The sequence below is a fragment of the Trachurus trachurus genome (assembly GCF_905171665.1).
Source record: "Trachurus trachurus genome assembly, chromosome: 20".
NCBI classification, from domain to species: Eukaryota; Metazoa; Chordata; class Actinopteri; order Carangiformes; family Carangidae; genus Trachurus; species Trachurus trachurus.
In genome coordinates this window covers 14,634,044-14,661,919 of record NC_139911.1, presented here as the reverse complement: position 1 = coordinate 14,661,919, position 27,876 = coordinate 14,634,044, and the positions used below count along the sequence as shown (strand labels likewise).

General features: G+C 41.9%; 1 protein-coding gene across 1 annotated transcript; it reads right to left on the bottom strand.

Moving 5' to 3' along the window:
• Positions 1–13: 13 nt before the first annotated feature.
• Positions 14–27,610, bottom strand: ube3c (ubiquitin protein ligase E3C). Its single transcript, XM_083995685.1, has 24 exons — positions 27,490–27,610; positions 26,675–26,785; positions 26,478–26,531; positions 26,317–26,391; positions 25,133–25,279; positions 24,913–25,028; positions 24,633–24,790; positions 23,695–23,848; positions 21,501–21,721; positions 21,186–21,337; positions 19,773–19,960; positions 16,707–16,793; positions 16,403–16,560; positions 15,856–16,082; positions 12,612–12,716; positions 12,084–12,171; positions 10,179–10,276; positions 9,773–9,905; positions 8,218–8,465; positions 5,212–5,424; positions 3,330–3,518; positions 3,162–3,228; positions 2,931–3,061; positions 14–1,231 (listed from the first exon to the last, which is right to left on the bottom strand). The coding sequence occupies exons 2-24, from the start codon at positions 26,738–26,740 to the stop codon at positions 1,061–1,063; spliced, it is 3,246 nt and encodes a 1,081-aa protein (XP_083851811.1). The 5' UTR covers positions 26,741–26,785; positions 27,490–27,610; the 3' UTR covers positions 14–1,060.
• Positions 27,611–27,876: the final 266 nt, after the last annotated feature.

Sequence of the window (27,876 nt, the reverse complement as noted above, 5' to 3'; positions counted from 1 at the left end):
TGTGGAAAGAGAATGCAAAAAGAAAAGTGGGTTTATTCATGTCCATACACTCTTATTTTTTTTCACCCTGTTGGTACACTGATCATTGTGAGCCTTATCAACACGACGTGGTAGTTGCTCCCTCAGAGCAAACTTTCAGGCGCTGACCAGGAAGGAGATTGTTCACCTTTAGCGAGCATGTGTGAAAACATGAGGCTTCCGTCCACCACACAAAGGAAAGAAAAACAAACCTGTACAAATACTGAATAAATGAATAATACAAGAGAAGTTGTAAACATGTACATATTCACAAATCCATAATCATATAACGCTTCCCCCCCCAATTTTAGTCCAACAATATAAGTCATTTCCACACTTCAGATGGCATGTGCACACTTACGGTATGGTTATCGGACATTACAGTTATTACTAGTAATAATTATCATTTGATAAATCACAAAAACTGGAGTTTTGATGACTTCTATGTGAAAGTACATAATGGATATACACAAAAGCTCCTCCGCCTCCACAGCCCTTGGCTCACCACAAGGTGGCTTTAGAGTCCTACAGTCTGTCCCTCTGTTGTTATATTGCCTTTTTTAATATGATGCCACTTAATCTTTGGTGAAAAATAACTGTCCATTCATTTAATATCACACAAGAGAGCAACGGCTACTGCTCGTTTCTTGTTTTTTATATCAGCGCATAATATTTCCTGCAAAATTCAACTGCATCACTGTTCTTCTGAAGTGTTCTGACAGGTGATTAAACATTTAAATTACTTAAAAGCAACACAGATTAAAAAAAAAAAAAAGGCTTTCTACCCCCCACTTCATCCTTCCACCCCTGATCCTTTCAGTCTATGGGCGATCATCTCCTCACCCTTTAACTTGGCACACTCACACACACACATCCACGCAGAAACACAGTAAATCAGGCAGGTCAGTGCATCATTTTGTTTTCCCTCTTCTTTTTCTTTTTTTTTTTTCTTTCTTGTGTCTGTCTCAAACTTATTTTTCTCCCAAGCCATTTCTGTGGCGTCGAGTCCATGGATGCAGGGACAGAGAAGCCTTCGCCCTCCTCAGCTCAGCTCGAACCCGGCGGAGGACTCGATGGCGTACAGCAGCTTGTTCCTCATCAGGTGCTGGTCGCAGAACTCCGGGAGCTTCAGCAGGTTCATGCAGGTGCTGGCGGTGGGCAGGCGCTCCAGGTCGGTGCCCCCGTTGTGGATGCAGAAGGCCGGGTACAGCTCCTGTGTGCATACAGTACGGACGTTGTTAATAAGCACATGAAAAAATGTGATTGAAACTCAAGAGAAATGTGGCCATCATGAGGCGTTTAAAGACAGAGGGGGAAAAAAAGACATAATATGAATCAATTTGTGTCAGTGATGATCACAATGTCCAAAGCAATCCCGATTAAAGCAATAAATGTCAAATTCCACAAGGGGATAAATGTTAAAAGAGAGACATTAAGCGTTAAGCTAATAGGGAGAAAATATAAATTTAGGAAATCAGCTTAGTGCTTGAAAGGTACTGAGTGGAGAACCGGCCCACGGTTTGACCCTTGGATGAGACGCTGAAGGAATGGTCATTTCATGTTGTCTATCTGGCATTTTTTTAAATCAAGCCTCCTTGTGATGAGGCCACCTCATCCACCAACTGTGACACCGATCGTTTCCATCACGAGGCCCGGGCAACGAATGAGCTCCTCCGCCCTGATTTCATCCTGCTATTTAAAGTTAGCGTGCGCTTCAGTGGCCATACTCGCCCGATTAAATGGCTCTTCGGGGGCTTAGCGGTAATGACCCCATTTTTCTGACAATTACCGTATTAAACTATCGTTGCTTATTGAGAAAGTGTCATTACCGCTGCTATCATTTTGGAAAAAAAAGAGAGTTTCCATCATCTTTTTTAAATGGCTTCTCCTGACAGAGCTATTTCTCCTCTAATGAATCCTGGGCCGTTTTCACGACAGCTAATTAAGGCTTAGCTGGCTCAGGCTGAGGGCCGGGTCAGGGGCCGCTCCCCCCACGAATTACCGCCCTTTCCAGCCCCCCTGGAGAAGAGATGAGGAGAGAGGAAGGGAGGGAGGGAGGGAGGGAGAGCATCCACACACTGGCCAAAGTCAAATTGATTAAATGAGGAGGGAAGGCAACTCTTAAACCTCAGGAGGAAGTGCTGCGAAAGATTTTAAGAAGAGTTTTGTTCCCTTGCTCTTCTGCAGAACACCATTTAGGTTTTTCTAACTAATGACTGCCATAAAGAGTACTAAAACCAATCATATGATGATTACAGCTTCTGGTTAGACGAAGTAAGACACATAAAAACTCTTTAATGGCCCTGTGCAACACTTTCTGCTTTTTTTCCCCTCTATCTCGGACTACTTAAGTGTCCCACAAATCATGTCGGCGAGAAAGCGAAATGGTTTCCAATTAAGAAATCATTTCAGAAATAGGAGGTTAGCTGTAATGATTCAGCACTGCTGAAACAATGTTTAGAAGAAGGTGGACATATCCACCTTGTCTGCTCATTTAACAGGAAATTGCCACTTTCTGCCATGTCACACAGAAGGCAAAAGTTCAAAGGTTCAACCTGCTACTCTGTTCTGAATGGCAATGTTTGTCCAGCCAAGATCTCCGACCCAGCCCACACACATGGAGCTGCAGAGGGAGTTCTTCAACAGAGGAAGGTCATGAACTATAAAACAACAGTGGACGTGGTGATAAGGCTTCGTCGCGCTGGCCCGCTCTTATCGCCGCCTAATTTGAAAATGATCATTTTGAGGGCTGTTATCAGTCTGGGCATTTTCATTACAAGCCCATTAAGACTGAACACTCCCTTTTTGTTGGGAATTGGGAGAACATGGTGATAATGAAGGATACAGGCAGTGCACAGTCAGTAAGGGAAGAAAAAGATGGAGTTCAAGTTCAAGTTGTGGTAAACGCTCACCTTGAAGCCCAGTAGTGGAGGTCTGGAACAGCTGGTGACAAACTTCAGCAGCTTGCGCTTTTCGTCGTCTGTGAAGCCTTCGACCACCTCCCAGAAGGTCTTGATGACAGGGTGAGTGGCCGTGTACCCGCCTAGGGTAGACGATGACAGAAAATGTAATTATATTACAAATTATTATAATAAATTAAATTATACTGTAACATTATACTGTAACATAACAGCAGCTCGCACCTGAATAGTTTGTGAATTTTTTCAGGTCATCAAGACAAATTGGCACATGAGCCCCAGATACCAGCACCTATTAAAAACGAAGGAAAAAAAACACACACACATTAAGTTTCTGTGACTTACGATTGTTCGCCGTGTTTAGTGCAGTTCATCTGGTCACGTGCAGATTACCTGGATTTCCTGCTGGTCGAACATACGCAGCCACTCCAGGTTGACCACGTTGGCTATGCCCTGTCTGAAGGCCAGGCAGTGAGGCCTGATCTGCTTGTTCAGTCTGTAGTCAGCTACCAAATGGATGTAGGCTATCCGGTTGGCTGTGGTCACAGGAATGTCCTTCCCTCCCAGCTTCAGCTCAACCACCTGGACAGAAAAGACACATTTTTAAATATTTGATTAAAAAAAAAAAAAAAATTGTGGTTTAGCAATATCACTACTTAATTATGCATATCATTGAGCCAATGACCAACAAACATTGTAAGTGCTTAAATTGTGCCAGGTATATTAAATTAAATCACAGAAAGGTGATAAAATATTTTCAGCATTCTGATTAAAGCTAGGGATAGGTGTGTGTGTGTGTGTGTGTGTGTGTGTGTGTGAGCGAGGGGGAGGGGGAGGGTTTGAGTGCATTTCAGTGTTTCTAAATATAGGACACCCAATGTACATCTGGTCCAATACAATTTGGCCCCAGGTTCTCTTTTCATTAGCTTTAGAGCAGTTAGCACTTGATAAGATGTGCTCATCTCTGTTCATAAAGTCGAGTGTGTGATGACATCATAGCGGCGACAGTGGGACAAATTGTAACGGTCATCTGTTTCCTTTGCAATTTTCCTGCATTCGGTGTACGTGTTTTAAAAACTAACAATTTGATTGTACGACTTGGATGTAAGTTTTTTTGTTTTATCATTATGTATTTGGAGCATCTTTCAAAGCAACATTATGCAGCTTACAGAGTAAAACGAAATGCTAGTGGCACTCATTGCAACATTACACAATGTGCCACAGTGAACAGTCTTGGTATCCACACACAGTGGAGATCACGTTTTTGGAGCGTTAATCCAGGTTTTTCTCAGAAACTTGCCAAACGGGAACGTTGTTGCATCAGCAATGAGCCGCAGTGGTCACACGTAGGCTGTCACAAAAAGTGACTGATTGACACTTAACAGGATATTTGTTTAACGACAATACAAACTACAGCCAAAAATGACAAGAGACATGAATCAGCACCTCTCTGACGCAGTCTCAACAAAAAGTGATTGATAAGCTTCACAAAGGCATTTAGTGCAGTGATACTGAATTACATTGTGTTGCAATCTACAGTAAGGTTTTACTCTCTTACTTGTCCATCCCCTGACAGCAAATCATTTTCTGCCGTTTTTCTCCCCTCACAGCGGATTCTGATTATGTGCTAATGTAAGAGAATTACTGTCGTTATCTTGCTTACTTTGGCTATCTCACGAGGGCAAATGCAGGGCAGACTGCTCCCGGGTGTGTGCCTAATCTTTCACAAATTGTTTTCCCTATCGTGTTTGCGATGCCTTATTTGCGACCAGGAGGGCCACATTGTAACTCAACCATTTCAGGTGTTGTTTGAGAAGAGCTAATAAGACGCGTTAAGGCCCTGAGCAAACAGGGGCTCTGGGGAGAGTGCAGGTCTGGGACCCGAGTGACTCAGTGTGATGGTGGCGGCTTGTCTCCGCAGCCTTGAGCTTTGGAGGGGACGTGCTTAAGAGCGGCTAGTTGCTTCTGTCAGGCGTGTTCTGAGATTATTTCAGGGGGAAAGCCAGGTGGAACGGTCAACAGAGCCGCTGTGTTCCTTTGCGCTGTGGCAGGGCTTAGGGCGACAGTGGCGACGTGCTTTATCTCCCTCGGGGCTGAAAAGTGGCACATCGCGAAGGAAATGAATTATTAACGCCACAAAGACGAGCCAAACAGGAGGAAGTAAAGACCGGCTGAATGAGAGGCACAGACCAGGACAGAGAGATGGAAAAAAGGAGATGTGAATCAATTAACCAGCTTCATCCCACCCTGGCCCCCCCTAAACCCCCTTGGTCACCTGAGCCTCTCCCAGATCGTTGTTGACCACGGTGAAGTTGAGGCCCAGCTCCTCCACGTCACCCTCGTAGCTCTTGAGGAAGAGAAGGTTGCGGTACATCTCTGGGTCCAGCGAGGCCAGGTGGTGGATGTCCACATCTGCACTGGTTCCCAGAAGTTTAGACAGGAAGAAACTGGCAAAGGGCAACTCCACCAACATGTTCTCATACAGCGCCTGTGGAGAAATGTGGACGTTGACTAAAGGACAACAGCAAGACAAGTATGGTAAATGTGGTCAATGTTCCCTGTGAATACCAGTCGCTCTGTATAAATGGGAAAGCCTCTAAGCACTAAAGGCGATTGTTTATTGCTTGGGTGTCACTGAATTAAACATGATGATTAGATAACCAAGATTACTAAATGGACTGCGGCCTGCATCAAGTAGCAAGTACATATACTAAAACCTGATTACAACATACATTACACCAGCTTGCAACTGTCCAATACTCTTATATTAAAAAACCCAGTGATAAGATGGTAAACCTGGTCACAACAGAGTGACTGAGAGCAAAAATACTGAACATAATCTATCTAAAACACACAGGCCTCTGTTTCACCCGCCTCAAACTTTATAAATGTCAATTCTCACCTTGACCTTAAATGCCATTAAAACCACAGCCGGGCAGGTGACTCATAAAACCCCAAAGCTAATGTACTGGAATAGTCCGAAAAAGAGCCTGTTGGAGGCATTAAAATATACAGGTCTTTATAAATGATAGCGCTAAAAACCCTGACCGCATCAGCTAAATGGATTATAAATCTAGAGGATTTCCATAATGCATGCATCTTAAACACACACACACACATAAATCACAGCTATTTTCTAAACACAGGTTAATTGCGCAACTTCAAACATTGTCTATTTTTTATGCAAAATAATCCACTTAGTATTTCTCTCGTGGCCTGAGCTCATTTCAGACCATATGCGCCGCGTGGCCCCTTGAAACCTATCAATAACACTTGTGCCGGGAAGAGGCAGCAATAAGTATATGGGAAAAACCTGTAGCCTTATTTTTTCAATGCCACTTACTTTATTTATGAGTGTTTATTGCCAGAAATTGTGCCAAAATGACTTGGGCTGGAAAGAATTAATTATTATGGCCCAGGCCTTTTAATATAAGTGAGTGCAGTGGCAACGCAATTAAAACAGATCGCGGCACCATCAGGTGGAATAAATGCCAGCAACATTGCAGGTGCATTCTGTTAGCTGCCAAATAAATTCCTTAATTTACAACATTAAGAATCAATAAAATTATAATGCCTTTCAAACGCATCTCTATCAATCAGCGGAGCCAACCTCACATACCTCTAAAGGGATCCATCAGTCTCTGAGGAGAGACGGAGCTGAGGCGTGGTGGTTAGGGAGGGAGGATGAAACTTTCTTCACCCTCATAGTTTACCGAGTGGAGAGGCCACTGCTGATGAGGTGGAAGGTTTTGTAATAATGCGAGATGAATGAGGCACAAAGAGAACCTCCCGCGGGTCATATTGCATAATGAGAAATTTGATTCTGACAAAAACGACATCAGCAACCACTCCCATCAACATTAAATTAAGTTTTGAGTCTTTAGGCTGGATGGGGGTTTGAACCGCAAAAGCAAAGTAACCTGTTTCCATGTTTCCCCATTTGTGGCTTAAATCTTTCAGCTTGCCAGCTGGGTGGACAAGTGAGGAAGAAGGATGATGACCGGCCTCTATTCTGATGTTCAATCCCATTTCAGTGAGTACCCTAGACAAGCCACTCCTGCCTGTAATACATCACCTCCACAACAATGGCACGCCTCGGACATTAATTAACAATATTAATCTCCTGTGTCCTTTGAGCCGCAACGTGCACTGTGCACATTGCGGCAGTGGTGATGATGCAATCCCAATCTATATAAACGGTTGCCTTTTATCCAGGCAATAACGGCACTAAACAAATATCAATACACCTCTCAAATGGCCACTCAAACGTCCATTTTTATGGAGAAAGAGGAACTTAAGGTAGGGTTAATTGAAAGTCAAATTCAAATTAATTTCCCCCCGCCTAATTGCCTGAACCATTAGCTATGGAGAGCACAATATTGAGGGAGTGGGGGGCGGAGAGCTTGTAGCTGCTGATTGATCATTTCTCACTTGCATGGAATACAGAGGAGAAGAAGAAGTGGAGGGAGAAGAAAAAGAGAAGGAGGAGGAGGAGGAGTTACGATGCCCTGATAAGTGGACCGGACCATCTTGGGCTGAGCAAGAGAGAAGAGACCTGGATGTTCCTGACTGTAAAACAGATCAAAATGCTATTACCACATGCTTTGAACGCTTATTTATGTCCTGTCTGTGTGGGCCTGCTGATTTAGTGCCAGCCAAATGCAATCACTACACAAACAAGAGGTAGGAATCATCGGCTAATGGAAGCCCTAATTGAGAGGCGACCGCTTGTCATGAGGTAATTCTTCTCTGGGTTGAGATGATCACCCCCCTACGGGGAAGGCATCTTGATAAACAATCACTACCACATGCATTAAGGATGATTTAGAAACATTAGGCTCTAATAAATAGCGCCATCAGAGGAAGGAAGGGACAGAAAAACAATGCCGTCAACAGATTACGCATAGGGCTAATTAACAAAAATAAAGCACCCAGGAGCGCCAGGGTCAAGTTCTCACCCCAACCCCCAAATCTTTGAAAGAAACAAATGACGGCAATTTCTCTAAACATCGTCAGTTTCCAGAGCAAATACTAAAACAACCTCTAAATTTGCATCAATGGCAAGGGCAGCCTTGACAGTGGCTGTGACTGATCATAATTGACGTATTGGTCATCGTGTCAAGGCTGTCTGGGACTCCATCTTAAGATTATCAATATGCTTTTTGTTGAAAGCTTTTTCATTTTCAGACAATCACTTATTCTGGGGTTTTGAGGTTCATGTAAGGTCATGAAAATATTTGACATCACCAACCTCTTGGATCATATTTTACTTTCTGCTCACCTTTCCGAGGATCCTGCCAAGGAAGTAGTAGTGTCTCGTGAAGGATTCTCCGACCAGCATCTCTGCAGCGGGACTGGCATACAGCAGGCCGTCGTTGGTCGTCTTGAAGAAACCCTGGTTTGGATTGAAGCCAGACTTGAGGAGTTCATTGAGGAACTCCCGAAAGATGCCACCTCCATCGATGCCCGCCTCATCTAGACCGTGTGCATTCAGCAGATGGACTCTAATCCTTTTCTTCAGGTCCGGTTCTAACATGAGGGGACAGAGCAACACGTGAGGAGGGTACAAAAAGAAAATGATAAACCACACACAGTTCCCCTCAGATTTTTTTTTTCTTTTTTACCCATTCATTTTTTCACAGCAGGAAAATCAGGTCAGAGCCTCTTAAAGCACAAATTGAAAAGGTTTTGACATATTCTCAGGTTCTTATTAGATTCTAATCATTACTAGAGCTGCAAAGCTCCTCATTTAAAAAAAAAAAAAGCTACACAATCTGAGCTGAAATTGTTATTATTCGTCAGAAACTACACATGTTTTAATGTCTTCTGTGTAAAAAAACACAGTGCCATCAAACCAACACAGATCAGCTTTTGGTTTTGAGAGATTAAAAGTAACTGGAAACTCAAATTCTCATTCATTCTGTTGTTAGTCCACAGTTCAACTTTTTGGCTTGGTTTTAGCTTCCACTGTTTCTGCAGTAAATCCTCAACTAATCTTGGGATATTTAAAAAAAAATTGAAGTTTATTTTAAGTTTTCTTAGTTTTTTCTTTGGTGTTTTATCATGCTAAGGTTTACAAGATAACTAGAACCTCTACTCAATCTGTTTCTAAAGACTTGGAAGAAGACAAATAAAACAGGCGAATAAGTGAAAAGAAATGGGTTAGACTTAATTTGTTCTATTTTCAAAGAAAATAACTAAAAAAATAAATAAAATCTAAATCCTAATTCTTAAATCTACTGTCTTATATTGTTTTCTCCCAACAAAGGTGTTCTTGCAAGGAAGCAGTTTCTTGACCTCAGAATATTCAAATCAAATTCTATAAGAGGTCATCTTTCAGAATAATTAATGTACAGTGATAAATCAAGGCAGCTATAACTTATAGACACATAAATGATATAGATCATGTCTTCAGCCCAGGTCTCATACTACTCTTTTTAATCAGATTGCCCACACTGAAGTGCCCTTTCAAATTTAAACACAAAAGAGGTGACTTAAAATAATTGATTCTGCTTTTATGTGATCCATTATAATAATCGGAACCTCAATTATGCTTTACCGAAAATCCCGGGCTCTGCACACGAAGGGAAAGACAGCCTTCATCTTTAATGCTAACTGGAACCTTGATCCTCAGTATTAAGATTTTATAGACCATAACAAGAGTTTCAGTAACAGTGTCAACATTTACTGCACCGTGCTTCTTCTCCTCGTGTAATTGCCATCTTGCGAATAAAACGTAGCCACCTCGGATGATAAAGAGTCTTATATATTTAACCCAAATGAATGCACATGTATAAATTGCTCATTTATTGTAACTGTAGTGATGAGCGCCATACCGTTTTCCGGAGAGAGTTTATCGTAGGCATCTTCGTAGATGTAGTTGCGTCTGATGGTGACATTGATACCATCAGGGAATGGCCCGTCCCCCTGCACGTCCCGTTTGTCAGCGTAGATTAACCTCTGGAAGATCTACAAGACAGATGTGAACCCGGTGGCAGGGTCAGTGACAAATCCTTTTGAGTTATAAAATGTTTAATTCTGAGGATAGGTTTTACTGCGTTTCCTTTATGCTTTATGTTTGATCATCTTATATTTGTCTTTTAGCAGCTAAAGTGGCAGAGAGCTGAGAGGAAATCACAACAAACTTAAAAACAAGCAAACTGTATCTCAAATACATACGATACGTAGCAGTATTAATATTACACACACTTTTTTGTGGTTGTTGGGACAGTGATACAGTACCTTGACCCGCTCCTCAAAGGGAACCACAAAGGGGAGCTCTGTGAGGATGGCCAGATGTCTCTCTTCGGACACAGACAGCTGTGGAGGCTCTGAGCCGACTATCGAAACACACAATAGACAACATATTAGATTCCCTTCATTCTGAGCCATCAGTCATTTTCCCAACTTCATATTTCAAATTCTGCTTATTTTTTCCATATATTGTATTTTTTGCTAGATCCATCAGTAACTGATCTTTTACACCTCAAGGAACTATTTTGGACACATTAAAAATGTCTGACAAATCCTTCAAGTTCTGATTGTAGTTGGGTTTATGGGATATTTTAGATAAAGGTTATAATCTTTTCCTTTTTATCTCTCTGGATGCAAACAATTAAAATGCCTTTATACAGCAGACATCCACATTGATTTGGAAACTTCTGCGCTGTAACACTGCAACTTCAATTAATTTTTTTTTTTTTTTAAACTATGCATGTGTTTAGTTCTATGTTATTTTGAGTTTAAAGTTCGGAGCCTGAATCTGGTGGAGATTCAGTTTTGCTTAAAGAAATGTGAGCTGGTGAAACATCACGTGTCCTTTGTGTATAACACTGACAGCATCATTATTCTCAGTGCATAGCTCTGTGGTTAAGACCCAGTGCGCTGCTTACATGCCTGCCATTAAAGACTTTTCCATCCTACACCCTTTTAATTACACCCTTTTAATTAACCCAACTGTGAGCTGCCCATCCACCTGCCGGGATGGATCCATTAAGTTGATGTTTGTTTTGTATTAAACTCAGGGTTTAGGCTGTTTAGCCCACAAAAAAAATGCCACAATGGCTAAACCGCTCTTCATCCTCCTCACTTTGCGTCCACTGCGGCTCAATTATTCTGCTCAATTAGTCAATCTGATCTGCATTTTCCCATCAGGTTTCCATCTTTGCGGAGAAATATGGCCTTAGAGTGGTCAATATGTTGCTCATTCATCAGCCATGGGCCTGTCCATTTAAGGAAATGAGAAAAGGCCAGACAAACACATGGACCAGATGTGGCTGAGTTCATCAGGTACTTTCACACTAATTGAATTTATCCCATGCAGCCTCTGAGTGGCATTAGGTAGATCATACACACATTGTTATCAGCTTGTTTTCACACCACACTTCACAGAAACTCAGAATGGCTTAAAGTGAGCCAGATGCCGCCCTGCCTGTAAAAGAGTGTTTTCCTCTAAGTGCCTGATTGAATGAAGAGAAAATGTGGTACTATTAAACAGAGAGGGTTTTCTGCTTTCCCTGTGAAGTGCTCTGAGAGTTGAAAGAAATCTTTACATTGAGAAGCATTCGTTCCAATCTAAAAAATAAAAATAAAAATAAAAATGAAATGAAAAGGATCCATCGGCAACAAGATTTTGCAGTCCCCCCCTCCCCCAAAGGACAAATCGAATGTCTTCTAGTTTTTCTTAGGGGAAATAATTTCAATGTACAGCTCCATACAATATGAAACGCAAACACAGAGAAGGTGACTTTGGACAGCAATTAGGAAGATTTTCTGGGCAATGCATCAAGCTGACACAAGCATTATACGATTCTAAATTTCCATCCATTGCCAGTGGAGCAGCTCTGTGGTTACATTAAGTACAGCATTGGAGTCCAGTGTTGTCCAGGCTGATGACAAATAACATAATAGACTGTTCTGAGACAAAGAAAACTGTCCCTTAGCTTTTTAAAGGGCAGGAAAACTGTAAAAGTCAGTTACCAGAACAATGCCAACGTTTTATTGACATACGCAGACACAGTAATATGTACAACTGCTCCGTCTTCTAAACACGTTTCATTTTCGTATGATGAACGATATCATTATCGTGAGGGACTCAGTTCTTGCTTTGTTGTGATGTCATAAAAACATTAAAACGCGTTACACTACCATCAAGTGTTGACTGAAGAGGCCCGATGCGGCCCATCCTCCTCGTTCTCCACACGTGTCTTGCAGAGGGGACGTACAGCTGAGTGACCTGAGGACGCAAAAGAAACTGTCAGTTGTGCTGCTCCTGCTCTTTAACACTGAACATATTCTCAGGGAAATTCAACCTCCATGAACTAACTATTAAAAACATATTTAATGAGCTTCAGTTTCTCAGTCGGCTGCATCTTCACTCATATTGTTGTAAAATTATGTTGTTGTGATTCTCTCTGAAATACTTTTGTAAAGCTTACTATAAAGATGAAATACTACTTGGGTATAGATTGTACTGTGTGGATATCCGTCTGCTTAAACACATAAGAGACCTCCTCTGTCTTCTGAACAGATTATCATCAGCAATAATTTGGTTAATTTCAACATGATCAGGTGCTTTCATCAGAGGCATTTTATTTCACTATAAGGCTAAATCTGACACAACATCTACATGCAACTGTGACCTTTGACACAAAATGTAACCAGCCGTGATGGTACCTTATCAGCACGGATGTTGACCTCCTCAGAGAGCCAGTGACCTGCTGGACAGAAAGGTCGTCTTATGTCGCGAGCCTTCACCATCTTCACCAAGTTAGTGATGACCTGGATAGTAATTCAAACACAGAGACACCCATACACACATCGCATTAACATCTCTAACTCTGTCAATTGTATCCCCACAAAAACCCACTTGCAGCAAAATGTACATTTCAAGTACATTTCAAAGAACACCAGACAGATAAAGAGGTTTTTCTGTGTATAGGCTGTTCAACGGGATGAGGTACCTTCTCTCAGAGGGAGGGAAAAAAAAGCAATTTAAGAATCCAGCCATTAGTGCACCATTTATGGGGAGTATAAAAGAAAAACGACCTGCACCGTCCCTCAATGTCCAGCCCTGTTAATTACTGGCGAGGTCTGCTGACATCAGCCATCGGGCAAAGAATGCAAAAGACACAGCGGCAGCGGTTCACCGCACTGCTCGTACGAGCGAGGCCCTCGCCCGGCCTGCGGGCGGCTCGTGGTTACAATATTTCACTTTGATGTAATGTTGTCACTTTGTAACACACACAGAGCCGTTTCAAGGGACCACCGGCACCGACATGTGAGAATCTGCTCTTTGCAGGCTTTCAGTTTTATTTTGAACTTGTATTCCCTTGCATATGCTATGAAAAGCTACGCAAAAATCAGACCTGTGATATCATGAATGAAAATGTGCTCTACATTTTGTTTATAATCAATGTGTAGCTAAATATCAGATCTTCACATTAATACCCAGGATTTGGACAAAATAAAACTTGTAGTGGCGAATTTACTTTTCAAACAGATAGATCTCAGCCTTATTTGGACTGTAGGTAACAGGCTCTACTGTTGCTATGTTGCTAGTGACTGTGACACTTAATTCATAACCTCATGCATGCCAATGCATGACAATTCATTAGGGGGGCTGTTATGTCTGCCATAACAGTTACAGCCACTCCATTTCCATATAATACCTCACCTAGATTATTTCAATCGAAATCTTCTTTTCTAAAGCACGCAATTTTCATAGCGAGACAATCAATCTTGGCCAATCACCAGGAGGCAACCAGAGTACGCAATAATGGCAAGTGCAAAATGCTGTAAAAGGCGCGTGGCGATGGGTTTGGAGGAGGCCTACTCCCTGACTCTGGGAATGAATAAGCATTCCTTAATTAGCCCATCGGGTTAAGTGCAAGCCTTAATGGGCCTTTCCCAAACTCCTGCGTGACATCGTTCTCCAAACATGGCCAAGAAGAAAGTTCCATTAGCAATATTAATACAAGCTTAGTTGATCATTTTCATTCAATTAACTTCTTTCAATTAAATAGATAGCTCGACAATGGAGGTGATAAAAGATGGGGAGGGACGGCTGATGACACGAACCAAACATTAGCGTGTTAGGGGTCAGCGGCGTTAAACCGACTGTAAATCCCAGCGTTCAATTTGGAAAATGCATTTCCCCTGCTTCCCACTTCTTTAATGGGTCGTTTTAGCTGACAAGAGGCCTTTGAGCAGATCTTTTATGAAAATTCCTGACGTGCTCTTCGCGTATTTGCCACCTTTCACAGAACACCAGTGTTCACTTTTAAATCCTTCTGTCAAAGACTAACAGCCAAGAACAAAGTTGCTTAATTACTGTTTCCTTGATAGAGAATGGACAAGGGGGAGAGAGGAGAAATGACATGGGGAGGTGGGATGAGGAAAAGAGCCAAGGAGAATGAAGTCAATGCTGCTTTCTGCCTCATTTTCTCTGGGTAAATAACCAGTGCACGACCTCCACGGCAGCGCTCCATCTCGCCTTTGCCTGTTCATGCATACATGCTTGATTACCACTAGGTCACTATGCTTCAATGGACAGACAGGCTACACAACAATTAGGCCCTAATCTCAGCATGCCATATATTATGGTTTATACCATAATAACAGAAAAAGATGAGGAGAATTTGTTTTCATTTTCCCCTCATTCATGTATGAGTGCAATTTGTATTATTCATGTTTATTCCACGATGAAATCCAACCAAAGGTGATGTAGACACGGCGAATGCAAACCAAAACAACTAAAAGATAAGCCACGATTTGTTGTGTTAATACAGTCCTCAAATTCTGAATTATCTTTACACTACACAGGTTCAGGTGAGGGCTGATCAATACGAAAAAAACAAAGACGTTTACAAGAAGTCATTCATGCCGAATGCAATTACAATATTAAATTCATGAACGCATTCCAGGACATTTTAGAGCTATGTACATCACCTTTTCTCTCTTTCTTTGTGTATTGAATGACATGTTATTTATGTAATGTGTGTTACCATGTGATTTTATGTGGTTTTATGTGGTGAAGCCAAAGACAAATTTCCACATTGTGGACAATAAAGGAAAGATTTAAGATTAAAGGAAAAGAAAGTCATATTGTGATTATCCTCATGGATATTGCGATTGTGATATGAAACACAATGTCAGTTGGAATGATCATTTTTGCATTTTATTTTGATTGAAAAAAATATATAGATATGATAATGATTGTGACTTTTATTTTTGTACCAAACAAGCACTTTTCCTTGGGCTGGGGGGGGAAACATCTATTACCTGTTGGCCTTTCGTTTGGATAAACATATATTTGGACAATTCAACCTACTGTTCAAACAAATCTGAAGTAACCTAAGTTCAATGACATGGGATGGCAGCTGGCTGTTTGTTTAGTTACAAACAAGGTTGAGAAGATTATTTTTATCAGCTCAAATGTTTTGGTATTTGGGGAATCGTATGCAATTGAAAATAAGATTAATGAGGCAGGAGGATTTATCCACTGACATCTCACTATTGGACACTTCAAAAAATCAGGTTTTAAATCATCTAATACACACCACCTGTGTGTGTGTGTGTGTGTGTGTGTGTGTGTGTGTGTGTGTGTGTGTGTGTGTGTGTGTGTGTGTTCGATGACAAAGTGTGTGAGGGATTCACTCTTAATTTCCCACGCTGTACTTAAAGACAATGGTGAGAGTGTGAGAGCAAAAAGAGCAAGACGACAAGAGACAAGTTTAGGCATCAACTTTAAACAAAGAATTGAGATTTGCTTATTATCAACTGAATGGTGCCAATTTTAAATTGCATGTTCAATATCTTGTTTTTACATATTGTCGATAAAACGACTGGACTGAGGAAGAAGACGTTTTTCGGTACCGGGGCAGCCATTAAGAGAGACAGGTTCCTTCATACGTCTTACCTTGAAGAGCTGCACCCAGCGTTTCTGCTCGGCCTGGATGCGCTGCTGAACCTCAGTGTTTGTCTTGACGCCCACGCTGCGGAAGGCGGCCATGTACTCCTCCCTGTGCTCGGTTTTGGTCTCGGGGTAGGCCAGCTTGATGATTCCCAGACACGCGTCCCTCAGACAGCGAGACAGCGTCACCAGCTCTAACAGTGTGAAGGGCATCATAGAGGACTGTGTCTGACCTGTTGACAGGAAAATAAGTATTCATAGTCTTTCACAGATATTGATTTTCACATTTACATGGCGGCACGACACAATGCGACCGATGAAAGCAACAGCCAGAGCTGCCAATATATTATGCGGTGAAGAACTCCAAATAAGGGAAATGGGAGATGATATATGGACGTTTGAGATACTCAGCCATCCCTAGACAATGTATCAATTTGCAAACAAAGCTCTGACAGCAAATATAAATAGCAACACTGATCAGGAACATTAGGGACACTTTTTTTTTTTTTATATAAAACTTTCTCAAACAAACGAAAAGAAAGAAGATCATTACCTTCCAATTCATGCCCAAAAAACTCACTGTCATGGACAGAGATAAGTGAGTGACTGAAGAGAGAGCTGAAGAGATAGAAGAGAGGAATGATGCGGTTCGAGTCCTCATATGTCAAGGGGGAACCTCGCGAGATCAGCTGAAGCAGCCGCACCATGGAGCTGAGGGGCAGAAACAGACAGGGAGAGTCAAGTAAGAGTAAGTACAGAAGCAGAAATGCGCTGTACGCAAGCACAAATGTGTTTCTGCAATTGCTCACACAAAGATCAAAACACATTTTCCAATAATTAGGACGGCATTAGCTCACCCAGTGATCATTTTAGTTGTCATGGAGGTTATCAGGTGCCAGAGATGCCTTAGGAAACGTGCATTGAAAGCTAAACTGTACAAAAGCCTGCAGGAGACAAAAAAAAAAAAACGGAGGTGAGGCATATTTTTAATTGAACATTTACTTGAGAAAAGAACGAGTTAAAGAGCAATTTCAATCAGATGACACAATCAGTGTGAAGAGCAGTAAAATTACTTTCCGCCAATCTGTCTGCTGTGTTAGGATTGTTAACTTTGCCCTCTTCACCAGAGGACACAAGTAAAAGGAGGGAGAGAAAAAATAAATGACACTGTTAACCAACATTTTCCTCATAGAATTTTCTTGGTCCGTCTCTCCCCTTTTGTACCTCGCGAGGGGCCGAAAAGAGATTAAATGAGCCATTAAGCTTTATTTAGGCGAGGCACCTTCCATTAGTAAACTAGTTGCTGGCGATGGTGCCCAGCTCGGGTCATAAACAGCCCTCTGGCTTCCTGCAGGAGGCCCATTTAACTTAATGGCCAGGGGAGCAAGACAATGGAGGATGGAGGAGGAGGGGAAGCCTGATCCTCGGAGTGACCCCGCAGCGCCGGCATGCTTCCACACTCACAGTGAATACATGATAACACGGCGGAGGGCCCACACATACCTCGCCGCAGCCGCTCTGCACTCAACGGGGCTATGGCACCAAGGTGTGAAGCTGCTCTTTGTTCGAGTGTGTGTGTTTGTGTATACTCCTAAATTGCATGGCTTTTCACACAGAGGGTAAGTACAGGTGACAACAATGTAGTAAGTAAGCTAAAAGGCGAAATAAAGTGCCCCTGCATATAATGGGTCCTTGTCTGAAGAGTGACAGCACAGACACTTATAAGGATGCTTCCTTTAAATAGGGCAGCATCATGTATTCACAGAGGAGGACGAGAGTAAAGGTCAATGGTGGAAACAGAACTAAGAGACCCAAAAAGAAAAGAGGGCAGAGTGAGAAAAAAAAAAAAAAAGAGTCCTTCATTCGCTGAACTTTCTCATCTCAATGTCAATGCTCAAATTCCCATCCCACCATTCAATCTACTATAACTCATTCAAAAATCCCAAAATGGAAATCAGCTTCGGGAGCAGGGTGTCACACAGCCCTCAGTATGGTTTGAAAAATGGTTTGAGTTGAGCACACACCATCTGTCAGTACTACAAGGCTCAGGAGAGAAGCGAGGGGTAGTGCTGTGGTCTCATAACAAGTGATGCGGGTGTTTGATTGAAATGGGAAACAAAGCACTAAATGCCAGCTGACAAGCTGATTTACGGCCTGAGAGAACCCAAACCCCCATTTCAATCATGGAATGAACCACTAATAAACAAAGTCAAGACATCAAAAGGGGTTGTGTGTGTGTGTGTGTGTGTGTGTGTGTGTGTGTGTGTGTAGCAGCCTGATGAATCATGCCTGGATCATTTCATTTTGCTGTAATGAAAGAAGCTCCATTCAGCAGAAAAAAACAAAAATAACAACAACCGTCGTGCTCAGGTCAGATTTGATACCATAAAGACGGAGCGACCGACTTTCCACCCAAACGCAAATTTGTTTTCCTCTTGTATTACCATGATCAACATCATTATCTCATGACAACACAAAAGTCGCAGGCAGCCTTCAAAAGTAAATGAAGGGACCAAAGCTCATCCGCGCTCACTTTCATCACAGCGAGCCCCGTTAGCGACAGGGTGCTACAGTGGGTGAAACCAAACGATCAAAGTGAAATTACACCAAATATCCAACAGTGAACAATTAAAGTGAAATTACAGCAAACCCACTTGAACTAATCTGGGCCGAGGACCATTAGCAAATCAATCAAAAATCAATATGTGGTTCCGAATCATTGCACGGCTTTTAAGATGTCCTCTGGAAGGAAAAAAAAAAAGGAAAAAAGTGAAGCGCAGTTTCATGAGACATTTTACATATTTATTAAAAAGGCAGTGTGCCGGGCCGGCTGGACGACTGGCCAGCCTCTCTCTCCCTCTCTCTCTCTCTTTTTTTTTTTTGCTGTAAAGGCAGTAAATCAAGGCCGGAATGCAATTTGCTCCCCTTAGCCTCTTGTAAAGCTATCCCGTCCACTTCTGCAGTGATTAATCTTTCTCAGTGAGCTAATTATTTTGTACAGATATCCAATAATGATGGAAGACGAAGGGCAGGATTTATGGTAAAAGCGAAGGGAAGGAGGAAGCCATAAAAAATTAAGGCGGATAGAGAGGTGGGGTGGTACAAACTTGGGATCTTCTAAATTCTGGTGAGCAACAGCGTTAAGTTATCAGACTCCAGCTGCATGTGTCCGGTTTTTATTATCACAGATTGAAGCAGCTTTACTTATCTTTATATGCGTGGTTTGAGTAAGCCAAGGTGTCAAAAGTGGTAACAGGAGGACAGATGCATAATAAGACATGTGTTGCTAACATGATATGAATCTACATCCACATCCCCACCCACACGTACAAATCAACCGGCAGCAACTGGCTCCACTAATAATTAACTAGAGCAGGTTGACCATCCATAAAGCTCAGTCCGGATCACCTCCCGTCAGTCAATGCAATCCTCCCCACACACGCGCACCACTTCTGACATCCTGGCCCTAATGTAATCAGCCTGAGAAGGGGTAATTGCCCTCATCCAAAACTGACAGCTTCCCTGACATCCCTGCTTCCTCTGCCGGTTGTAAATGCCAGTGGGTGCGGACCGCAGATAACTGCCTGCCTGCCTGCCGCTCCTCACCGTTATTTACATTACTGCTTACAGCGCGGAAACACATAAAGAACACAGTTTTCCTCTCAATCAGGTGGGTGTGTAAACAAGCTCTCCGAATGCACGGCCGATCTTCAACGATGTGTAAAATGTTATCATATGGAATAAAAAATGAACGTTTTCTTAGTTTGTTTTCACATTATCTTTTGATTCAGTGTGACGTGGGATTTGAAATTTGAAATTGAACAGGACTTTTTTTTTTTTTTTTTTTTAAATCTGCACTTTTTAGTCAAGTGTTTAAGGTTATTCCTAAACAAATGAGTCTCATCAGGTTTGTGTGCATGTACCTGACTTTTGGCACCATGAGGCGATGCTGCACCATGAGTGTGTGACAGATAGATGCCATCATGGTGAAGACCTCCTCGCTGGCTGAATCCCTCCACACCAGGTTGAGCAGCGCGTTGGTCTGCTGCTTGGTGTCCAGCTTGCGGACGCACTCCTCCGTGATCAGCTGCACAGATATACGACTATCATCCTGAGAGAGAAGGAAACACATGTGGGTGTGATGAACTGGAATGATGACAGGATTTTTTACCAAGCTGCGCTAACACACCAGCAAGGATGTGTAATGGAGCAAAGACATCAGGAGGGATCCCATTATAGTTCATCATAGTGATGTGGTTCACCAATATTTATTCCCTTCTTTCCTCAAATCATTCTAAACCATACATTTTACTTTGGGTCATTTACACTGTCTCTTTTATTGAAAGAGTGGTTTTGTCAAAGGTTAAACATGTCAAGTTACTCTCACACAGTAGTCATAACAAAACCCAAACACAAATGATCAGAGCCTGTTTGGTTGTTGATGACTAAAATTGTACTGGAAACTGGTTCAACGTGTACTCTTCCTGTGATGTTCGTCATGTTGCAAGTGACGCTGTTGAAGGTAAGTCCTGAAGAAGCTGGAGGACATTGCAAGACATTGACATGCAGTAGGGTTGTCACAATCATGTATTTTAGTTTAGTTGCAATTAACGATTTGATTGTCTTTTCCTGATCATTTTATGCCACAATTATAGTATAATAATACACATACACCTTATGAAGAAGAAGAGCCATTTATTGGCATTTATTTGTAATTCATCCATGATGCTAATGTCAATAAATGCTCATCGAAATGCAGTTTTATAAATTTAGAAGTTTAGAAATTAAGCGCCTCGAGATAAACAGTTTGTGGCGCTCCACTCATGCAAAATTAAACCGTAGAAGAAGAAGAAGAAGAAGAAGAAGAAGGGGGTGTGACGTGAGGTTGTCATTAAAAGAGGACCAGTCAAACAGTGGAAAACGAGGAAATATGACATTTCTGTTTGTTTCATCCAGCTGTTTTTGTTTTGTTTTGTTTTTTACAGATGAATGGAAACAATTTTAGTGATTATGTCACAGATTGCGGTCAGCTCAAATGATTCTCAAATGACTCAATTATGTAATAATTGTGACAGGTCTAGACATGCACTGATCAGATTATTTCTCTCTTGATACAGATTAAATTCAAGATATCTGCTGGTGCTGAATAAAACCCCCATGTGCATATTGAAATCAATAGAAAATCTACTTAATAACATGATCAATCCACTCCAGATCACATCAGTGCTTCTGTAATGTCATATATTCACACAATCAAATATGGGCCCAACATAAACAAAAGAAATTGGTACAATCCCAGTACTACAAGTGCATGTACCCATGTGTCCAAGTCTTACCTGCATGGGTGGTGGATGGATGCCAGCATCATCCTCATCCTCTGAGTCGCTGTTCATCTCAGGCCTGCTGCTGCTCTCTGACACCGGCAGCAGAGGCAGCAGAGTCTGCAGAGCCCGAAGGTAAAGCAGGAGACCCTCTTCTGATAGCGCGCCTGCCAACACACAGCCATCTCCATTACTGCACTTAGGATCACATTCACATCTCTATAAATCAGTCTCCCTATGAGTTTATTTAAGCTTCAAATGAGTCGCATTTATTTCATGAACACACACTGGGGGATGCAGTAGATCCAGAGGGAAGGTACAGTGCCATACCTAAGCAGTTCTCCCCTGCAGAGAGGACAAAGTAAAACAGCCACGGCGCCTGGCTGTGTGCTGCTGAGGAGGAGTTGATGGTGGCCTGGAGGGAGCTCAGGAAGGCCTCGAACGGGAATGAGAGACGGGGGTCCGACAGCGCCGGGATAAAGAAGTGAAAGATCTGCTCGGTGAACGGTGCTGAGATGAACTCCTCAGTAAAGGCTGCAAATACAAACTGCCTGAAAGACGACAAACAAGCAAAAATCAGACGTTAGACGTGTTAACACGCTAAACAAACATATATGGAAAAATGTTGTACGTTCAGACAGAAATGATCTAAGGGGGCGGTTTGTTCTACGAGCACCCCGCTCTTTCTACTTCACGAGTCCTCCAATGTTGTCTCTCCAAACAGAGCTGCTTTGTGTGGCTCAGTCACACACATCTGGCGGGTCGAGTCAGATAATTAGCTGTTGGAGTCAGTATGTACACAAGTTTCTCTCACTCCCGCCCTTGCTTTTCTTCAAAGAAGAAAAGGAGTCCTCTTGTCGTTTGTTATGAAGAATGTCTCGAACTGAGGGCAAACAGCCTGATATTCTGCACTCTGGCGAGCGAGCGAGTCCGGGGGCCTTTTATGGCTTGTTGTAAATTGATCTCTGAAGCAATTACTGCTTCACCACTGACTAAGAGGGGACAAAAAACTGCTGTGGTTTGTCTGATCAGTTTAATGGATGATTTCAAAAGAATTCACTAGGGACAAACAGTTTCCCTTCCTGCAGACGTAGCAGCAATTTGGGAGGTCCAGAGACATCAGTAACTTTAAACTAAGTGCTTCAGCACATCCTTATATACAACATCTATATATTGCCAATGGTGGACATACTCATTTGAGATTAATTATCAATATAAATACATTTGCCCTCTGCAGAGGACATGTCTAAGCTAACGGTGCAAGAAGTGACGCTAAAGTTGCTCATGGAAACTTCAGTAGAAGATGCAGCATCTGTCACACACTTTGCTGCCAGCTGTTTGAATTTCAGATACAGAGATATCAATTTATTATAATGCAACCGTCATGTACTCTTCATGTTACACCTTTTATAGTGTCAAAAAGCAGTGAAATATATTTTGGTGAAGAACTCAATAAGCATGATCCATGGCTGAATATGGAGTAGGTTCTAAAACAAAACTATATTTTCTCTTAAGACCAACATACCTCGTCTCTGAGCTTAAAGCAGAAGTGAGTGATATATTTGTGTTAATATAAGTCTTAAATAGTTATATCTTCCGACAGCAATCACTTACATAGAGTGTTTGGTCTGAAACACGGGTCTGTCAGTCACTCTGCTCTGCTCTGAGCCCAGGAGAAAACTTTTATCGTATCCTACAGTTTTTATCCAATGAGGAGAGAGAACGGCATGCAGGGCTGTGTGTGCAGCCAAGGAACACCGTAAATGTGGTGACGTAGGGACGAGGACTGTTATGGTGCGTTCAAGGAAACTCGTATTTTTCCGACCGTGAAGTGGTACCAGTTCGATCTGGTACGAGTTCACCGGTCGGAAGTTACGAGTGGCCGTTATAGTGACTTTCACCGGTAAAACAGGTCGGAAAAACACGAGTGGGTTGCCTGGAACGCTACAAAGTCGTAAGTTGTGACTTGAAGCTATAATTTACGATTTCAAAAGCCTGCCTGGAACGCAGCATTAGCGAAAACGACCGGACCACTCACTTCTGCTTTAAGCAAAGGAAATCAAAGAATAGTCATAAATCATAATGTGGCAAATCAAAATTCAGCAATGTCTAATCTAGATTAAACAATTAAATAATGACTTTGGCTAGCAGGTAAATGTTGGGAGTTCAATTCAGCTCCATACCAACTACTGATCTCAAATGGTCACGTTACTCTAGTTCTATACCTGCCTGCCAGAAGCCATTAGAAAAGCTGACTCTGGTGAGGCTTTCAAGAAGCACCTTAAAACCCATTTTTATGTTTTCGCTTTTAATTAGAACTTAATCTGTTTTTAATATGCATTCGATAACCCTGGGATTTAATAATTTTTTATCTCTTCTTTTGATTAATTGAAGTGTATGATGTTGTTGCATTGTATTGACGTTGGTTTGCCTATGTGACTTGTTGACTGTGAAGCACTTTGGTGCAAATGCTCTTTGCTTTTAAGGTGCTATATAAATAAATTAAACTTAAACTTAAACATACCTTGCGCCTGTTGTGCAGGAGGAGTAGGTAAAGTGCAGGGGTTTGAGGATGTGCTCCAACAGTGTGCTTGCCAGAGGGATAGAGGGTGCGTCGCTGTACTCCAGACTGGGGGGGAGCCTGTGATTTACAAGAATGTACAGCGACCGATAGTATCCTGGGAAGAAAATACAAATGAAAATAATAATGTTAGGAATCCAGATGGCTTATAAGAAAGCTACCACATACATACAACAATAGTTACGTCGTGGATATTAAAAAGCGCTCCTGTTTGCAGGATTGGTTTTCTCAGTGTTGCACCAAATGTAACTCCCCTTTAAAAACAGTGTCGGCTAAAGGACATGCAAGGACATAAATTGCAGCATAGACTGAAAACAGTGCTCCCCCCCCTAGGCTTTATATTTTTAGCTGTTAAAGTAGGGCTGGCCAGTTTGATATTCTTGGTTTATCTGGCTTCAATACATCTGCCTGCACTTGATGCAGAGCTAAAATTAAATAAGATGCTTTGTGTTGACGGGCATGACTCACTTTATATAGAGCAGGTGCAAATGAGTCACACTTGTGGGAAAATGTAAATACTAGGACATGTACTTGACCTGTGCACGGCACTATATATACTCAAGTGCCAGTCAGAGCAGGAACTGCCCGTGTGCAGGCAAAATTACTCAAACACTTCAGAGCAAATAATACTGACACATATTCAACATCTCTATACACCCTTTAAAACGGACTTCAAAAGTATATTTGTCCCTGTCTGGCAGTGAAATAAGATGAACGATGGAAATAGTGGGATTTTGCAGCCTCAACAGGAATGACAGCAAACTAAGAAAAAATAAATGTACACATCCTTAGGCAGATTTATCAAAGCAACAGCAGGTATGTAATCAGCGCTTCTTAATACATGAAGAATAAAAAGACAGTGAATTTCCTTGGTCACATACCTTTCTGTACCATATAGTGCAAAATCTGCTCGAGTAATGAAGCTACATAGTTGACATCTGGAATAACGGGAAGATAGGTTCTCTCTGAAGAAAAAATTTCTAGCATCCGCATGGGAACCGCCACATTTAAATTGTCGTCCCTGCAGTTCTGCAGGAGTCTGAGACATAAAGAGGCACAAGTGAGATAGTGGACATTTATTTAAAGGTCTTAGGTGGCTTTAGGCATCTACCGGCTAAAATATCAATCAATTGCTGTTTTTTGTTTGTTTTGGTACTGTACCTGCAGCAGAAGCCTAAGAGCCTCTTGATCTGGAACATACATGTCTGCTTCTGTGGGCCCACCAACAGCTTCACAAAGTGGCTGTTGTGTTTCACCAGATTCTGGCACAGCCATATCTTTATAAACACACAAACAGAAAGAATTTGTAAGATAAACATGACATTTCGCACTCTTGCTATAATTGCATCTGTGAAACAATTGAAACATGCTGAATTCTCACCAATCTGTGTGCATCCACACTCTGTCTGTAAAAAAATATGAGTTGTCTTGACAAGAGGCAGAGACTAGGACCGTCCAAGACATACTGAGCCCCCCCGGCCTGCGTCTGGCTGACACACTCATCAAACCTCGCCCTCTGAATGGCATACTGGAAGAAAAGATTCAAAGGTCAAATATTGCTGGTACTTGTTTGAATAATAGCAACAAAAAAAACCTACAAATGTACAGTAAAATGAAATATGTTAACAACTGCAGGTAAGAAAACAGCACCATGTGTTAAGATGTGTTATAATCGCACAGGAAAAATGTTTTACAAATACGCAGAAACATAAATAAGTTCAATCTGTGATCATGACACATGATAAATTCAGTCACTTATCAAGTCAGCTTTTCAGATGTGTTGCCATATATTGGTTTTGCTGATACCAGGTAAGAGTTAAAGTTGTGTCATGATGACTATGAGTATGTGTTTGTCCAATGGCAACATATGTGCTCCACTAAAAACAAAACAAACTCTCTATTCATTCTATATTCAATTCCCATCAACACAATGAGGTTCTGACCTGTGAGCATCGTGGGTAGTTATTGCAACATTATTACACATGTGATCTCAGCTACACACCAATAAAGTTTTGTGACTGCATCTGGCACAAATTTCACACAATTGTGGTGATAAGATCGGTGGTAGTTCCTGGTGTCACAATTGGTGTCTCTCAAGCCACAGTTTGACAAATGCACACACACACACACTCAGACTCACAAGGTGAAAACAATAGTCATACTGTTTCAGCTGGTTAGCAACCACACAGGAATTGATTTAATCATCAGACCTTCTGATTGGATGTCGAAGCTACCTGTCCCAAAATGTGCAGATATGCAATCAAACATAAGTATTGTTTTTAGATTTCTGCAGCTACACACCCTGACCCACTAAGTTGCCCAAAAACAGCGTCTGCAAGACCATGCAACAGGCAGCACCACCCACAAGCCACCTGCATGGTACAATGTTTTATGTGGGAGTATTGACAAATGTCACAGGAAGTTATCAAATGCCACATCTCATCTAAGCTGTTGTGTTGCCTTTGGCTCACACAGTAAGGACAGTTGTGTATTTAAAACACTGACATCTCAGTATGAAAGTTGATAACACAAGAGGTCTGTATACAGTAGTGCTTGCAGACTCACCTGTCTTTTCAAGTCCTGGTAGCCACGTATGTAGGACTGAATGATGATAGCATTCTTCAGACGTCGTCTCTCATCCTAAGCAATAAAAGAAAACATCTCAAACCCAAAGAAACCACAGCACTCAAATATAATAAAGACTTTACTTTCTCCTCTTAACTTACCTCTCTTTTCCGTCTTTCTTCTTGGGTGCGGTGCAGCAGAGATGCTTTCTCCTCCTGTAAAAACAATAACAGGGAACCTTTGGTGACACACTTTGAACAATAACATGCTACATGATCTATGCTAAGCACCCAGAGGTGAGAAATATAGATGTTAGCCAGGCATGTTTCACTAAAAAACAAAAACAAATGACACTGACCTTCTTACTTGCTCCTCCAAGTGATACCTTGGGTCTTGTCTTGAAATCACCCTCAAAGCTAAACATTGTTAGATTTTTCCCATTGACTGATTCAGAGGTCGCCACTGATTTCTGAAAGAGAAAGTGAAACGACTGTCAACTAAAGAAAATCCCCTATCTATTATGAACAGGGGGTAAAAGGAAACATAAAACCAGTGACAACATTAACCTAAAATTACATGATGACTCGTGACTTGGCACCTAACTTATAAAACCATTCACTTCGGCTAACACACACACACACACACACACACACACACATATACATACACAAACATTACATCACCTAGCAGCTACCTCTTCTCATTATAATTTACGCGACCAAAATAAAACAGACACGAAGCTCATTGTAGGACGACAGTAGGACAGCAACACAGAGAAGGTTAACCCGGGCGACTTGTCCGGCTGACAGCTTCAGTTTGGCTGCAACAATAGTTAGCTCGCCGGTTACCTCGGCTAGCTAATGACTCAGCAGCTGTCAGGCCACCAAAACAACGCCGTTTTCGTAATTTGACAACAAGGAACAACGGAGACACCAAATAACAACAGCATTTATTGGTGACATGTCGCAGCATGATTCGCACATGTGTAAGTAGCATGATTTTTGTTGACGTTAGCGCTGCAGCTAGCTAGCACCAGCAGCTAAGCATTCAGACACAGGCTAACTTTACGGGGGGTTGTCTTTTCCTATCCGCATGTTTGTCCCTTTTTGACATCGCTCATATTACAGGACACGCGTCGGAGAACCGTAAACCAACAACCTGTGAATCGTTTACCTTTGACTTTTTTTGGATTAAGGAGTGAAACAGACACAGTAACTCTGAGAAGGCAGTTAGAGTTAGTCCAAGCGTCAAGTCTTCTTTTCCTCCTCTCTCTAGAAATCAACACACAACAGGGAACAGCGAGTTAACTGCTTCCGGTTCCTGCAATGCCAGGCTTCTGATTGGACGAACGGCCTGCCATTCAACGGCTTAGCCCCGCCTCCCAAGTGCAGCCACTGAAGAGCTTCAAGGACTGAGTTTTTACCACAGACTGTAGGCTGCTAGATAAAAAAAATAAATAGGCTATATTATTTCGATGCTGTTTTGAATTATCATAAATGCAAATATGTAAAATATAGATTAAAAAAATGTTTTGATCCCTTTATGTAAGATAGGTATTAT

Bases quoted from the DNA above. Each gene is read 5' to 3' on its own strand.
- ube3c (XM_083995685.1), bottom strand. From the start codon at position 26,740: ATGTTTAGCTTTGAGGGTGATTTCAAGACAAGACCCAAGGTATCACTT. The intron at 26,392-26,477 runs GTAAGTTAAGAG...TTTATTGCTTAG, and splicing joins AAGAAAGACGGAAAAGAGAG to GATGAGAGACGACGTCTGAA. The intron at 12,717-15,855 runs GTAAGACGTATG...ATTACTATCCAG, and splicing joins GCTGGGTGCAGCTCTTCAAG to GTCATCACTAACTTGGTGAA.